The sequence below is a fragment of the Apodemus sylvaticus genome, chromosome 8 (genome assembly GCF_947179515.1).
Source record: "Apodemus sylvaticus chromosome 8, mApoSyl1.1, whole genome shotgun sequence".
NCBI lineage: Eukaryota > Metazoa > Chordata > Mammalia > Rodentia > Muridae > Apodemus > Apodemus sylvaticus.
Genome location: NC_067479.1, coordinates 24468129 through 24485661, shown reverse-complemented (window position 1 = coordinate 24485661; position 17533 = coordinate 24468129). Strand labels below are relative to the sequence as shown.

The 17533-nt window shown below is 40.2% G+C and overlaps 1 protein-coding gene across 1 annotated transcript in view; it reads right to left on the bottom strand.

The window, feature by feature from the left end:
- Nucleotides 1–1847: 1847 nt before the first annotated feature.
- Tbc1d4 (TBC1 domain family member 4) overlaps nt 1848–17533 on the bottom strand; it is a 187852-nt gene continuing 172166 nt past the window's right edge. The window contains 4 exon segments of the mRNA XM_052190783.1: nt 1848–4143; nt 7116–7292; nt 11418–11587; nt 14465–14624. Coding sequence (XP_052046743.1) covers nt 3910–4143; nt 7116–7292; nt 11418–11587; nt 14465–14624 — 741 coding nt within the window. The 3' untranslated portion in view covers nt 1848–3909.

Below are 17533 nucleotides of genomic sequence, written 5' to 3'. Positions count from 1 at the left end.
TCTTAATCCACTAACAACAAGGATGTGGACTTAGGTATTTGCTTTAAGGATGGGAAGATGGCCAGTCTGTTTAGACAAGGCTAGCAGGATTCAGTAGTTATCTACATTAAAGATGCACTTGTAAACTGATATCCCCAGACTCTGCTGTCTTAGATCTAAGTTTCACATTTTCAAGTTGGGTTTTGATTGCATTTTCCTACTCCTTAGTTCCTGTTCAAGTATCTACATGGGTTAGAGCAATCCTGCTTCTTCACAGGTTAGTGGAAATTCCTCTTTCTGACTGCTCTGGAGGAAGAACTAAGCCTTTCAAAGGTCCACAGAGGCCTTCGAGAGTTCTTTCCTTGCCTGTGAAGGCCCATCTCTGACCACAACCATAAGGGACTGTGCTCATTTGGCTAAGTATGACTTACAAAGTATCCTCTCTTCATCTGTTGCCCTACACCACCTAGGAAAATTCAGTTGGCACTTTGAGACTCCCACCAACGTGCTCTTCTTCCAGACACTTGTCACACCCACTCCTGGAGCTGCCCAACCTCTTCTGCCCCAGCTGACCTCAGTGACTCTTAATTCTTTGCATCCAACAGTGTGCCATCTCTTGTTTTCCCATCAACCCCTTCCTTCTATCTAGACCAGAAATCTCTGAGGACAAGGGCTATGAGTTCTCTTTGTTGGAGTCAGCTTTGAACTAGCTGACGAGACCTGCTTTCTGAGTGCATACACACCAGTGGTGACACCAAAATTCATATCTAACCTTTGACCTCACATCCATAGCTGTTCCTGTTCATGTCACTCTTTTGAGCATGTCATGTTATGGTAGAGGGCAAAATGGCATATACTATGAGATAATAAATTCCTTATCATAAGCTATCAGTGTAAGGAAAAGAATAACAACAAAAGTGGTGAGCCAGTGTGGATATTACAAGACTAGGCCTCTAAGACTATCCTGGGGTCTGGGACTGAGGGGCTCTTACAGAGGACCCAGGTTTGGTTTCCAGCACCCACATCAGGCATCTTACAACTGCTTATAACTTCAGCTCCAGAACACTGGATGCCCTCTTTTGACACTGCATGCATTGGTAACAACATAGAGACAATTAGACATGCACACACACACACACACACACACACATATATACATATATAAATTTTACAAAGGACCACACTGCATCCTTCCCCACCTTTTTACTATATACAAGGAAAAAAATACCAAAATACTAAATGATAACATTAGCAATAAGATTTAGGATCCACTTAGAAGATTACAAACATCCTTAAGGACAATTTAAAAGAAATATTGGGTAGGAGCATATTCATATTGTATCTCTCGGTAAGCTCCTTAATTCCTAATTATTTGGAAACAAAGCTAATAGGAAAACTCTGCAATTTTATATACTCCTTCTATTCTATCGACAAGATAGACATAAAAAAATCAAAGTGATACAGTTAAAGATGAGTTCAGTGATCGAGCTTAGGGTGTATGAGATTTTAGCTTCCATCCATAGCACTGGGGAAAGTGGGAAAGAGGAGAAGGAAGGAATAAGGAAGAGTTGGAGGGGAAGGGGGCAGGATCCAGGGAGAAAAGAGGTGTAGTCCTTCAGCTCAGTCTCCCTTCTCTTTCTCCAGTCAGGAGTAAAGGCTTCATTAGGAAAGAAATTGAAAATTGGTAACAATCTATTCCCATAATTGTCTTAAATTATCTTTGTAATCCTGGTTTGTTCACATGAGACTGTTAGGCATTTTCAAGCTTAGGTCGTATCAATCCACCCCATGCAGCCTTTGTTTTCAAGTCTATAAGCAATTGTTTATGGCCTACCCCGCCCCTCAAGAAACAACAACAGCAAAAAAGCTCAGGAAATGGCAGCAACATATTTATTGGAAATGACTCTAGACGTTACATGAACCCGAAGATGTAAAATTACAAAGCAAAACAGGTGTAACATTTTTTTAAAAAAAAAAAATCACCAATGAGAAAGGAAAATCATTTTCACAAGAAAATACCATATCCATTGTCTTAATCACTGAATACCATAAACGATCCATACTGCTGATTCCCAACATCCAGAACATAGTTTACTTTTAGTGGAGAAATGGGAAGAACAGATTTCCTCCCCCGACATCGGGATGCCTCAGTCACCACCTGTGCATCACACCCACAAGGCAGTTTCAGCCACCAGACAGTAACACTGAACCCCTCTTTGTCCTGGTAGGAGAATGAGGATTCTACAAATGAAGGCATTTTCAGAAGATCCAAGCAACTGATCAGCTAATGGCTCGACTGAGGGTACATCAACTCTCCTAACTAATAAGACTTTTTTAGGAGAAAACCCACTAGATCCAAGGATACTCTGACCCTGTGGGACTTGTGACATCCAAGTGGGGTACAGCCTAGATGCTTGGCATCCCCACTTCAGTGTCTTGGGAAACATTACATCTTGACTCCTAAGCACTATGATAAACCTTCATCTTGTGTATAATAAACTCTCTTCGAGAAAAATCACCCCCAAGTAACCCATCTGCAAAAAGACAAGAGCTGAAAGAGCAGCGGCAGCGACAGTAAACACTGTTGACAAAGGCAAAAAATAGAAAATAAAAAATAAAAAAATGCTGCATCAGTGTTGAGAGGCACTATTGTAAAATCGTCTCTGCAGCACGGACTGAAGACGTCCTGGGAAAATGACTTGCTGCCTACCCACTCAGCTTGCATGAACATTCTCCAGTGACCTATCTGTACACAGAAGAAGCCAGGAGTCCGAACACAGAATTGTAGGTTTTCCCTGGGTCAGAGACGGTTCCGTCCCTTCCTGTGTGCTCTACATGGTTGGTTCCTAAATATTTCACAGTTCTAAATTTTCACATGAAAAGGGGGAGATGATTAAAAATGTGTTCTGTCATTGAGAAAAAAAAAATAGAAAAGCGACTGGACATGGTCTATCGTTTTCGGGAAATCCTAATTTTATTTCCCTATTCTAAAGCCAAAAGTCTCAGGAACTGCATAGTCTGCTCCCGTAATTTTGTGAGAAACTAGCAAACCCTCTCACTTGGTACATACAGCACCAAGCAATTGATTTACCGCTACAGAAGTCACTTAAATAAAATGGCAAAAAGCTACCTAGGCAATTCAGGAGCTTAACAGTGTGTTGAAGGCCTGGTATTTTCGGTTTGAATATCAATGCTGGTCTACTCTGCTAGAAAATTAGCAACAGTCCTCTTCACCCTGAGGGGGGTTAACTCAGCCACAGTGTCCTGCTTTCTTCCTATGTGTGTCTAAAGCAAGGCCTAACCAGACTCAAGATCCTCGAAGGTTAGACGTGCTGGTTGTCACACAGCAGACAGGGCAGAAGAGCCCCACCTTCCAAGGAGACTCACAGGAGTGAAACTAGAAGCCAGTCATGTCCCTTATAGACACAGGCACATAGCTAAAGAAATGTGTCTGCCTACCACTCTGAGTGAAGCATGCTAGTCTTTGGGGGAAGGGAAAATACATTCATTTTGTTGTTGTTGTCGTTGTTCAAGTATATTTTAATATACAAAGATGTTCTAGATTTGTTTCACTAGAAAACCAAAAGATTTCATGTGTATCCAAGGAGAATCTCATTTGAACTCCCCTTTGATTGAATTTCATGAAGTTCTGACTGAAAAAGAAAAATTGCTCGGAATACACACCTACTGTTTGATTTTAAAGCATGGATCTTTATGTCCAGTTATACATAGTGATGTACACAGCGGCAGAAGAAATACAGTCTGGATATCCACGATGGCTTAAGAGGGGAGTGCTCTGAGGAGAGCTATGTCGCCTACTGATGATCTCACCACCAGTAGTAGCTGTCCTACCAGCTTTCTGGTCGACCTTACACAGGGTCCTTTTTCCAGGAATTTTAAGGACGCTGTCTGCTAAGGCCATGTCTGAAATTATGGCTTATTTCCTGGCTTGGCTTTGTCATTTGTTGGGTGGGTTAGGTCTCTCAACAGCAGTTCACAGTTGGCCAGCGCGTCTGCTGGTAGCAGCTTCCGGATTTGCTCCACTGTCTTTTGATAAGTCATCTTATCTTGTTCCAGGGTCCGGATTAGAGCTTTCATTTTGGTTTCTCTGGTCAAAAGAGTTTCTAGGTTGGATTCCAAGGCCTGAATTTTAGTATGAGCCACCTGTTTGTCAAGAAAAAAAAATCCTCTAAATTAAATATCTGAGGAGTCTGATTCCTTATAACAGTAACAGCCATGTCTTATATTTGTTATTAGGTAATTATATCACATTAGTTAACAGAATATCATGGGAACAAACAAACAGTGAGAAAAATGCATACATTTTTTTCAAGTGTATTTCAGTATATAAAAATGTCCTCTGAAATGGAGTTTTGTGGGGATTTTGTGATTTCTCTAAAGAGTGCCCAAAAATCCAGGTATTGGAAGCAGAAGATGTAACTATACTTTTCTGTCATTTAAACGATTCAGGATTCAAATCCTAGCAACGTATTAAGTATGGATTATAGATAAATGTGTATGTTTAATAGACATATTGTACAGGCATATATGTGTGCATATATTACACTCACGTGACTGACTTATCTCCTCTCACTAATGACAACAGTAAAGCCATACTGTGACAACACCCCAGTCCTCACCCACACCCACTTGAGTCCCCATCCATCCAGTCTGATTAAAGACAGAATACGGCAACTCTTGACTACTTTTTTCTATGTGAGTTGGTTTTGAGGATAGTTTTGATAGATTCCAATCTAAGCAGCATGGAGCTGATTCTGACCTGGGACCAATGCAGCAGCATCCACTATAGTATGAGTACCACGGTGAGGCAAAGCTTTACGAAGGGATCCAGGTGATTGGTAGTTCTGCACAATCTCACTCTTTGAAAACTACCTTCCCAGAAGAACCAAGCTGGATGCTGGGAAACTCCTGAATCCCTTCTGAGGCTAGAACCTTCGGCAACCCGAAGAGCTCCCGGTAGATTTCTCTAGATAAGCTTAGACCTCCTCTCATTTCTACTGATTGAGAAACGTGACGTTGACTACCTGAGGCTCTCAATAGAAAGTCTGCAGCAACTAAGGACCATGGCCCATGGAAAATGGACGCAAATGCCTCAGTAAGAAAACCCTCAGTGGATACTGAAATAGTCGAGTACTAAGGAACAGTGCAGCAACTATTTTTATGTGTGTGTGAATAAATCACATTGGCTTACTGTTTAATAGAAATAAACATTTTTAACATGCTTACATTTATGTTTTTATTAGATATATTCTTTATTTACATTTCCCCTTTCCTGGCTCCCCCCTCCCTGAAAGCCATCTCCCCTCCCTCTGTTTCCCAATCAACCCCGTCCCACTTCCCTGCCCTGGAATTCCCCTACACTGCTGCATCGAGCCTTTCCAGGACCAGGGGCCTCTCCTCCCTTTGATGTCCAACAAGGCTGCCTATGTATCTGGAGCCATGGGTAACACCATGTGTACTATCTGATTGATGTTTTTGTCTCTGGGAGCTCTGGGAGTACTGGGTGGCTCATATCCTTGTTCCTCCTATGGTGCTGCAAACCCCTTCAGCTCCTTGGGTCCTTTCTCTAGCTCCTCCACTGGGGACCCTGTGCTCAGTTCAATGGCTGGCTGAGAGTGTCCCTCTCTGTATTTGTCATGCATTAGCAGAGCCTCCCAGGTGACAGCTATATCCAGCTCCAGTCAGCAAGTACTTGTGGGCATCAATGATAGTGTCTGGGTTTTGTAACTGTATATGGGATGGATCACAAAAGAGGAACACTCCTCCACTGCTGGTGGGATTGCAAGCTGGTACAACCACTCTGGAAATCAGTCTGGCAGTTCCTCAGAAATGATTTTTTTTTAAAGTTCTTCCCCGGGAGGTTCAGCTCTTGCTACTATATGGCTTTGGTGTGGCTATGCCCACCCCTGCGTCTGTTAGAAGGCTGTTGCTGTTACACCTTGGAATTTGTTACCAAGTGATGATGCTACACACTGGTAGCCTCTTTCAGAGATCCCTGAAGAGGGTCCCCTTGCATGCCATTGAGGAACTTTTCCTAAGACCCTTCTTAGTTCTTGTAATGGTTTTTCCCAAAGAGAAAAACCGGCCTTCCCTGTCCCTGGATTCCTTCCTCACTGTGACAAGTCTCCTTCTATCGCCTGCTCCCACTATCACACCATTTCCATGTGACATAGCCAAGGGCCTTTGCCGGAGTGAGCAGGACGCTCGCTGTTTCAGCCTCCGGAACTGTGGATTAAATCAGCCTCTTTGCTCTGTATGTGATCCAGCCTTGGGGACTTCAGAGAGCAATATACCTGCTCACTTCCTCTCCCACAGAACATGGATCCAGAGCTCCTATCACTACTTCGAGGACAGAACATTACCTTGTAGATAGTTTGTTATATTTTTGTGTGTTTATAAATGACTCGGGACTGGAGTAATTGTGCATCCCTGAGTGGCAGGGATATTTGCCACGTGTTCACTTTCAACTCTCCCAGAAACATCTTTCCATTTCTGTTTTATTCTAGACAAATGTCATCAATCCTAAACAGATTTTCACAAATCCTGCCCCGCTCCCTTCTTATTCTACCCTATTCCTTTGGTTTATATCGTTCTTTCAAATGTGAGGCTCAAATACTTTTGAAATGTTTCCTTCTAAAGAGGGACATATACAACTGTGTTCTTAGACAACAAAGACAATCTGCCACCCTCTGTTCTCCACCTGTTCTCTCCCTAGTATCGGACCTGATACTAAGCTAACTCCACACTGCCACAGCCTCTGAATAAGCAGAGGCTCTCCTCAATCACTGCTCCGACCTCAGACTCCAGCCCAAGCTCACACAGCCACATGCCCAACTCCTCAGATTTGATTCTTCTCCTGCTAAACTTATCTAAATAACATAACATCCAATAAGATGAACCCAAATTCTGCCTTGAATTAAATTAGCATTTTTCTCTCCCAAGTGATACACTCTTAAGTATATTTGAAGACACCCCCCTCCCACACACACACACATGAAACTAATGAGATCCCTAAGCCCTTCATCTTCAGCCCACATACATAACACAATCATTCCGAGCAGTTCCATGCATGCAGGGCAGCACACAGATCAGTGTTCTGATCTTTATTTCTGTACCTGGAGTTTTTCTAAGAGGTCCATGTTCTGTCTTTTCAATTGGTTGTTGGCTCTTTCCAGCTTCTCCAGAGACTCACTATCCTCACAGGCATACGAAGATTCCAGAAGCTCATCCTGCAGCACATGATATTCTACCTCATAGGCATGTAACTGTTTGGAAATATCCATCTCAAACACCTGTTGAAACACCACAGGTTGGTTAGTCTGGCCTTTGGTATCGACACCATAAGGGTAGATTTAATGTTTACTTCCCAGCACTAAGGGAAACATTCAAACACTCCAAAGGGGGAAATAGGCCTGGCTATCCACACACGGACAGATGAAATAGGCTCAAACAGTGCAGAGCATATTTATATGCAAATAAAACATCCTGAGAATCAGACCAAGTTACAGAAATAAACTAACATGATCCAGGATATATTGTAACCAAGATGACTGGAATCTAACAGCTGGCTCCTGAAATGTAGAGTACCACATCAGCATTTGTTGTTGAGCAATGATTATGTGCTGGAGATAACCTCTGCTGCCTACTAAGCAAAGTTCCATAGGAGTATTTTGACTGTATGCATTAATGGAGCAGAAAGGTCTTAATGAAGGCATGACTCATCTGCTGTCCTTTGGTAGCCCCTTTGGTAACCAGATTCCATGGTTAATCAGTTCAAATCCTACTAGGATCTTGGAAGTCAGAAAACTCCCTCTTTAACTTCATTATTTTGGTTTGTTGTTTCCCCCACAAAAACTTTTTTTTAAAAATCAGGATATATTTGATTTCAAATCTCCAAAATGCATAACTTCTTGATAATGATACAAGTTATGTCATCCAGTAGTATATAGGAGTATATTCGTGCAAGCCCAGCACTTGAGAGACAGGAGTGGGAGGAAAAAGCAAGTTCAAGGACAGCCTGGGTTTGAGACTAATTGTTAAAAATATTTTAATAATTAGAAACTACTAGTATTTACGCACATGATAATCTGAATATTGGTTATGTTAAATGGTGCTAAGAATGAAATGCAGGGCTTTGCGCATGCTGGATAAACATTCAATCACTGAGCGACATCACCAGGGCAGCCTTGAACTTGGGATTGCATAGCCTCTGCTTCCCAAGTAGCTGGGGTCACAGGCCTGGCCCTTCTTATAAATTCTGAAGGAATTAGTGACATTGAAAAACCTAGTGAACTTCATTTAATTTGGTTCTCTCCAGCTTCTTCAGAGATTCATTATTCTCATGGGCATACGAAGATTTCAGAAGCTCACTCTGCAGCACGTGATATTCTACCTCATAGGCATGGGACTATGTGGAAATATCCATCTCAAAACCCTGTTGATCTCAACTACTTCGACTGAAGAGTCATCTTGACTCTTCAAGCTATAATCTGGGTTTTAGCATTGGTTTAAATGAAAAGGATTCAAAAAAAAAAAAAAAAACCACAATGCCTAGGACTTCTGTCCTATCATTCCCCTACACTGGGGCATCGAGTCTTCACAGGACCGATGGCCTCCCATCTCATTGATGTCCAACAAGACCATCTTCTGCTACATATGTAGCTGGAGCCATGGGTCCCTCCATGTGTACTCTTTGGTTGGTGGTTAAGTCCCTGGGAGCTCTGCAGGGTCTGGTTAGTTGATATTGTTGCTTTTCCTGTGGGATTGCAAACCCCTTCAGCTCCTTCAGTACTCTCTCTAACTCCTCCATTGAGGAACCCATGCTCAGTCCAATGGTTGGCTGTGAGCATCTGCCTCTGTGTTTGTCAGGCTCTGGCAGAGCCTCTCAGGAGACATCTGTATCAGACTGCTGTCAGCAAGCATTTGTTGGCATCCACAATAGTGTCTGGGTTTGGTCACTGTATATGGGATGGATCCCCAGATGGGACAGTCTCTGGTTGGCCTTTCCTTCAGTCTCTACTCCACACTTTGTCTCTGTATTTCTTCCCGTGAGTATTTTGTTCACCCTTCTAAGACAGACCAAAGCATCCACATTTTAGTCTTTCTTCTTAAACTTCATGTGGTCTGTTAAGTGTATCTTTGATATTCTGAGCTCTTGGGCTAATATCCACTTATCAGTGAGTGCATACCATGTGTGTTCTTTTGTGATTGGGTTACCTTACTCAGGATGATATTTTCTAGTTCCATCCATTTGCCTAAAAATTTCATGAATTCATTGTTTTTAATAGCTGAGTAATACACCATTGTGTAAAATTACCATGCTTTCCATATCGGTTCCTCTGTTGAAGGACATCTTGGTTCTTTCCAGCTTCTGGCTATTATAAATAAGGCTGCTATGAACATAATGGAGCATGTATCCTTGTTATATGCTGGGGCATCTTTAGGGTATATGCCCAGGAGTAGTATAGCTGGGTCCTCAAGTAATACTAGGTCCAATTTTCTTAGAAACCAATAAGCAGATTTCCAGATTGTTTGTACCAATTTACAATCCCACCAGCAATAGAGGATATTCCTCTTTCTCCACATCCTCACCAGCACCTACTGTCACCTGAGTCTTTGATCTTAGCCGTTCTGACTGGTGTATGGTAGAATCTCAGAGCTGTTTTGATTTGCATTTCCCTGATGACTAAAGATGTTGAACATTTCTTTAAGTGCTTCTCAGCCAAGTTTTCTCACTTGAGAATTTTTTATTTAGCTCTGTACCCCATTTTTAATAGGATTATTAGATTCTCTAGAGTATAATTTCTTGAGTTCTTTGTATATACTGGATATTAGCCTTGTATTGGATGTGAGATTGGTAAAGATCTTTTCCCAATCTATTGGTTGCCATTTTGTCCTATTGACAAGTGTCGTTTGACTTACAGAAGCTTTGCAATTTTATGAGGTCCAATTTGTCAATTCTTGATCTTAGAGCAGAATCCATTGATGATCTGTTCAGGGAATTTTCCCTTGTGCCATGCTTTTAAGGATTTTTCCCACTTTCTCTTCTATTAGATTCAGTGTATCTCGTTTTATGACAAGGTCCTTGATCTACTTGGACTTGAACTTTGTACAGGGAAATAAGAATGGATCAATTTGTATTCTTGACTACAAATTGACTACATGTTGACTGCCAGTTGAACCAGCACCATTTGATAAAAATGCTGTCTTTTTTCCACTGGATTGTTTTAGCTCTTTTGTCAAAGATCAAGTGACCATAGGTGTGTGGATTCATTTCTGGGTTTCAATTCTATTTCATTGATCTACCCGCCTGTGTCTGTACCAATAGTGTATTGTTTTTTATCACTATGGCCCTGTAATATAGCTTGAAGTCAGGGATAGTGATTCCCCCAGAAGTCCTTTCATTGTAGCAAATAATTTTCACTATCCTGAGTTTTTTATTATGCTAAATGAATTTGAGAATTGTTCTTTCTAACTCTATGAAAAATTAAGTTGGAATTTTGATGGGGATCTTTGGTAAAGATCTTTTCCCAATCTATTGGTTGCCATTTTGTCCTATTGACAAGTGTCGTTTGACTTACAGAAGCTTTGCAATTTTATGAGGTCCAATTTGTCAATTCTTGATCTTAGAGCAGAATCCATTGATGATCTGTTCAGGGAATTTTCCCTTGTGCCATGCTTTTAAGGATTTTTCCCACTTTAAATAGCCATTTTTACTATATTAATCCTGCCAATCCATGAGCATGGGATATCTTTCCATCTTCTGAGATCTTTGATTTCTTTCTTCAGAGACTTGAAGTTCTTGTCATACAGAGCTTTCACTTGCTTGGTTAGAGTCACACCAAGGTATTTTATATTATTTGTGACTATTGCAAAGGGTGTTGGTTCCCTAATTTCTTGCTCAGCCTGTTTATCCTTTGAATACAGAAAGGCTACTGATTTGTTTGAGCTAATTTTATATCCAGTCACTTTGCTGAAGTTGTTTCTCAGCTTTAGGAGTTCTCTGGTGGAATTTCTAGGGTCACTTAAGTAGACTATCATATCGTCTGCAAATAGTGATATTTTGACTTCCTCCTTTTCAATTTGTATCCCTTTGACCTCCCTTATAGAAGCAGAGGAAGAGGGAGGGGATAGAAAGATTCAGGGGGAAACCAGGAAAGGGGATAACATTTGAAATGTAAATAAAGAAAATATCTAATAAAAAAACAAAACAAATAATAATGATGATTTGATTTTTAAAAAAACACTATACTATATTTTCTATGCATAAGCAGACTGTTACAATGCTAAAATTTCATAATTGTCTCATTTCTAAATAAATGTTCCTGATTAAAAAAAACCTTGAAAAAAATCGATGTTACAAAAACTACATTTTTATGTAAAAGCATTCAGTACTTATTGGATCATTTACATCATACCTGGGTAATAATTTTTTCCATTTCAGTGGTATTCATATCAGGTAATGTATTTTTGAGAAATTCAACAATATTTTCAAAGCTTTCACACTCCATTATAAGTGCTTCCTGGCTGCTCAGTAAGCTGAGAGCAACCTTAAATATAACCTCAGTTCCTTGAAGAAAAATAATATCTACAAGAGACAAAAGTTTCACAATCAAAACGGTGTGTCTATTTTTGCAAAGAGTACATCCTTTGTTCTAAAAGTATGTTTTAATCACAGCAATAGAACTAGAAAACATGTTGTAGAAAGAAACTAGTCAAAATCAATTTTTATTTTTAAAAACAAACTTAATATGACTGAAGCAAAATAACAGGATGCTGTCTTTCCTTCTTTATCAAGGACAAAGGAGATATTACAAATCTGTATAACTATATATTATTTACAGGTATAATGGTAAGTTTATGGATTCAAGATAAAGTTCAAACATATTTATTCAACTAACATTTGGGTTTTTTTTTTCTACAACAGAACATAACAATTGATCTAGTCAACTAGACTACTCATATTCTCATAATCAAAAAGTAAATGAGCCAGTTAATATGTAACTAAATTTACATTCAAGTAGAAATTTGAATTCTAAGACAGTAGAAAGTAGAAAAACTTTAGCATCCTCAAGACCTGTGCAAGCTCAAGCCAGACAAAGTCCCACCATGAAGAATGGGACTGGGAACAAAGTCCTACCCTAGCCGAGGAGGGAGGCAATAAAGCACTTTCCAGGGTAACCCAAAGTATTGGGGCAGCACTAATTGGCTTGATGGTTTATAGGAAGGAAGGAAGGAAGGAAGGAAGGAAGGAAGGAAGGAAGGAAGGAAGGAAGGAAGGAAGGAAGGAAGGAAGGAAGGAAGGAAGGAAGGAAGGAAGAAGGAAAGAGAGAGAATACAAAGTTGGATGAGTAGGGAGGTGGGGTTAAATCTAAGAGGAAATGGGTGGTAAATATGATCACCATTCATTGTATGAGATTCTCATATATAGATATATAGATATAGATCTTTGAGAATACATACACACACACACACACACACCCTAAACCAGATGTGAGTAAAGAAATCCATGCTAATTCTAAGGTCAGTTGGATCACAACAGAAGCATGCAGTCATTCTGAAAGACATGCAGGGAAGTTTTGTTTGAAAAATTCTGACACCATGTGTGAATCACTCATCAATAATACAAACCAATAGATGGAGCGACTGTTCAGTAGAGTACCTGCCAGTTACAGGGAACAGATTGATAGGGAAGGGACATAGGTGTGGTGAACCCTGACCTTGAGAGTCCACAGACAGTGAAAGATTCATCACTTACAAGGACACAAACACATCTAAAAGGATTCTTAGAAAACCCACTGCAAGATCCAAAACACTCAAGAAAACTCCACTGGACAGAAGCGGTATGAATCCAACAAGTAAGACACATCCATGGACTGCTAGCTTATGCAGTGCAACTGGATATTACATTTCAGCTCAAACTTTGACAGAAGACTGTATTATCCTCCCATTAAGGAAGTATGCCATAATCCACAATGTAGTATATGCATGCATAAGGCACATACATGCTCGAAACTCAAATGTCTCCTAACATTTTTCTAGCTCAAATGTCTCCTAACATTTTCCTATTCAGTATCATCTCTATTTTTTTTTCTGGGTTTTATACTAATCACCTTTAAAGAATAGTTTAATGACTTAAAAATAGAGAACATTTAAAATTTGACCCAAAAAAATTACAAAGCTTCAACCTAACACAGTGAGTGGTACATCAATACTGAGTTCTCTGTCATGGTCCCTAGACAGATGTGCAGAACCCAGCAGCTGTAGGAGCCCTCTCCAGGCTACTGAGGTCCCAGCCAACATCACCGAACAAATTTCTAGAGAACAATAGTTGCTAATGTCTTCCTTTCCTTTTCTGATTTTAGATTCACTCCCTGATGGTTAGTTTTATGTCAACTTGACACAAACGGAAGAGAGAACCTCAACTGAGAGAGATTCTCCATAAGACTGTCTGTAGACAAGTCTGGGGTGCACCTTCCTAACACTGATGATTTAGGTGAGAGGGCCCAGCTCACAGTGGATGGTGCCAAGTCCAAGCTGGGTGTTGGAAGAAAGCAGTTCCTGGGTAGTTACCTTGCTCTGACCACAGTGTTGGCATTGGGGGAAAAGGGAGATCATGGTTTGAGGAACCATGAGGAGCAAGCCAGCAATCAACACTTTCCCATTCCCTTCACATCTAGTTCCTGTCTTGACTTCCCTTGGTGACAGACCATGGTGTGTAACTGCAAACTGAAATTAAACCCTTCCCTTCTCAAGCTGCCTCTGGTCATGGTGTTTTATCACAGCCACAGAAATCATAACTAAGACAGATGGGGGTTTATTACTTAGCTCACACGTGCTCAGACTCATAACCCTACTGTCTTAGCCTTCCCAAAGGGCTGAGACTGTAGGTATGCATAACCGCACTCAGCCTTGTGCTTTTTGTTTTTTAAATTATACTCTGATGAACCGTATTAAGACTTATGGATAGATGTAAGGGCCCCCAGAGAGTGCATAAACCATACCATACTCTTTTTTCCAATGCCAATAGCTACCCAGTGATGTACCTGTCTGAACTCAGTGATTTCTCTCTTGGCCATGACCTTAAGGATTAGCTATGGCTGTTTTAATGTCACAAAAGGTAACCATGTCAGCAATAAGACAGGAAGAGCTACATGTGAACAGCAGACATGCCATTAGAACTCATAGCACAGCCGTGGGGTTACTTGTTCTGAACTTTGATTTTAAGTTGAAGATGAGAGAAAGAGGAAAAAAACAGAAAAATAAAAATTTAGAAAACTATACCGAGTCTGCCCCAATCAGCTTTGAGAACTGTGTTTTCTATACTTTCCAGACAAATACACCCAGGAAGTTCATAGGAACCCAATTATTTCCACCGCATTTGAATTTTACTTAGAACTCTGCCAACCCCATGGAAGTTCATTGACAGTGCACTGAATACCTCTTGAACACAGGCATCTCTTACCAAAAACTCTGGCTACGAATCCCAAGGGAAACTGGGAGGCAAAGAGTGTGAGGAACCAGGGTGCAGCATACAGACTGGGGCTGATCTCATTTTCCTCAAGATGATTGTAGAGTTCTCGGTGGTAGTCATGGAGGAGTCTGGACAGCTGGTACATCTGAATCTGCAGTTCATATAAAGAAGGAAAATAAAATGTGTAGTAATCTGCATGTGTATAAAATAGATAACTTTCCATAGCACACATTTAGTAAAATAACTCATCTTTTATTTTTATTGTTAACTTTAAAGATGATGTTCAAATCCAAGTCATTACATTTAGCTCAGAATTCATGTCAGTGTAAATTCAACTAAGTCTCACGAGCAAGAGGCTCTACCATGTGTTCAGTATGGTGTACGTACGTGGAAAGAGAATCATCATTCTTCCTATAGAAAGGAATTGTTTCTGAGTTTCCTAACAGATTTTCAACATCTCCTCCAGAATGAGAACTTTTTCTTATAAAAAATAGCATAAATTAATAAAAATGCATGCTAATAACCAACTATGTTGTAAATTCAATAACAGTTTCCAAAGTAGAATGAAAAACAAGACAACTTCTGATGGGAAACGAATCACCAAGTGCTGTACACAAATACTGCAGATTCTGCCGGAGCCTTATCTGTAAGACAAATCTTGGAAACTAAGTTTCCACACATCATAAAGGGAAGGAACCAGGGCCACAGGACGTCATGGTTATAAAATGAGCAATTTGGCAGGAAGCAAACACAAAAGGAGGTTTTGTAATGAGATTATTATCTCAGTAAGTCGTGTCAAAAAAGAAATCATACGTTTCCTTTAGGTCAGCTCCAGTTCAGAAACTAGACAGGGTGGGCGTTCATCAACCAAAGAACTGGTATTTTGGTAAGCCTGAAAACAAGTCTAATTAGTAAAATATGTGACAAGAAAGCATGCTGTTAAAGACCTCCTGTTCTTGATCGGTTGGGACCTGAATGAAGAATGCCATTTCATTATCTTTAAGAATCTTATATTCTGCACCCTGCGTTCTAAGCTTGGGGTAAGGAATATTTGCTCCATTGACATTTGGGCAGATAACGAAAATTTAAGGTTCCTACAAAGTAAGTTTTAATAAGAAAGCCCTATTTGTCAAAAATCCAAGTGCAGTCCATTTAGCACAGCAAAGCTGCAGATGGAAGAAGCGTGGATGAGAGAAGAGAGAGAAGGCTTGCTCATCCAACACAGAAAACAGCAGAGACAGAACGTGATGAGACAGAGATAATGAAGCAAAGGAGATGCTATCCCCTTGTTCACAGTTAAAGTCACCGACGCATCTCCTACGTGCCCACACTACAGAGTGAATCAGGAAATCATGCATCCTCTCCAGGAAGCCAAGCTCACTCGCCCAGGGACCGGCGCCACTTTTGAAATCTTAGAGATCACACCTTACTGGCTTCCTGCTTTAGGCAGTGAAAAAGTGTTCTTCTCACTTTCTAAAGCAGAGTTCAGCATTCCTACAACATCCCTAGTGTCTGGTAGAAAGGCTGCCAGGAAAAATATTAGCTTTGCATTTCCAAAATTAGAAAAGGGTATTTTCGGCAGCCAACAAATTGGGAAAGGATCTTCACCAACCCTACATCAGATAGAGGGCTAATATCCAATATATATAAAGAACTCAAGAAGTTAGACCCCAGAAGAACCCTATTAAAAATGGGGTACAATGAGCTAAACAAAGAATTTTCACCTGAAGAACTTCGGATGGCGGAGAAGCATCTTAAAAAATGCTCAACATCATTAGTCATTAGGGAAATGCAAATCAAAACAATCCTGAGATTTCACCTTACACCAGTCAGAATGGCTAAGATTAAAAATTCAGGAGACAGCAGGTGTTGGTAAGGATGTGGAGAAAGAGGAACACTCCTCCACTGCTGGTGGGGTTGCAAATTGGTACAACCACTCTGGAAATCAGTCTGTTGGTTCCTCAGAAAATTGGGCACCTCACTTCCAGAAGATCCTGCTATACCACTCCTGGGCATATAACCAGAGGATTCCCCTGCATGTAATAAGGATACATGCTCTACTATGTTCATAGCAGCCCTATTTATAATAGCCAGAAGCTGGAAAGAACCCAGGTATCCCTCAACGGAAGAATGGATGCAAAAAATGTGGTATATATTCACAATGGAGTACTATTCAGCCATTAGAACCAATGAATTCATGAAATTCTTAGACAAATGGATGGAGCTGGAGAACATCATACTAAGTGAGGTGACCCAGTCTCAAAAGATTAATCATGGTATGCACTCACTAATAATTGGATATTAGCCTAGAAAATTGGAATACCCAAAACCTAATCCACACATCAAATGAGGTACAAGAAGAACGGAGGAGTGGCCCCTGGTTCTGGAAAGACTCAGTGTAGCAGTATAGGGCAAAACCAGAACAGGGAAGTGGGAAGGGGTGGATGGGAGAACAGGGGAAGGGAAGGGGGCTTATGGGACTTTTGGGGAGTGGGGGTGGGCAGAAAAGGGGAAATCATTTGAAATGTAAATAAAAAATATATCGAATAAAAAAATAAAATAAAATAAAATAATGTAACTCTAATGATCATTTTAATAATTTTCATTGAGGATTTCAGGCATAGGACCCTGTTTGCATCATTTCAGTCAGTCACTTGTCCCATGTCTCACTTCAACTTGGATTCATGGCCTCTTTTGTAATTATTATTGTTACATACACACACACACACACACACACATATACAACCCATTTAATGTTTCTCATCTGTGAACATGAATTCAGCGATTATCATTTTGGACTCTTCTGTGATTTTTCCTGAATCATAATGATAATTAATGCATAAATAGAATTTACCTATACTAATGCTGTATGAATTTTTATTAGAAAAATTTAATGGAAAAAACATCACTTTTTACAAATATATATAACTAAATCTTTCTGCCTGTAGACCAAAACCAAATACCATTCACATAAAGTTTATATTATCTGAAACTCTAATATTAAAGAAGTTGTTTTCTAGAAATCAAGAGTTATTTTATTTCCTTACAATGATACCAATG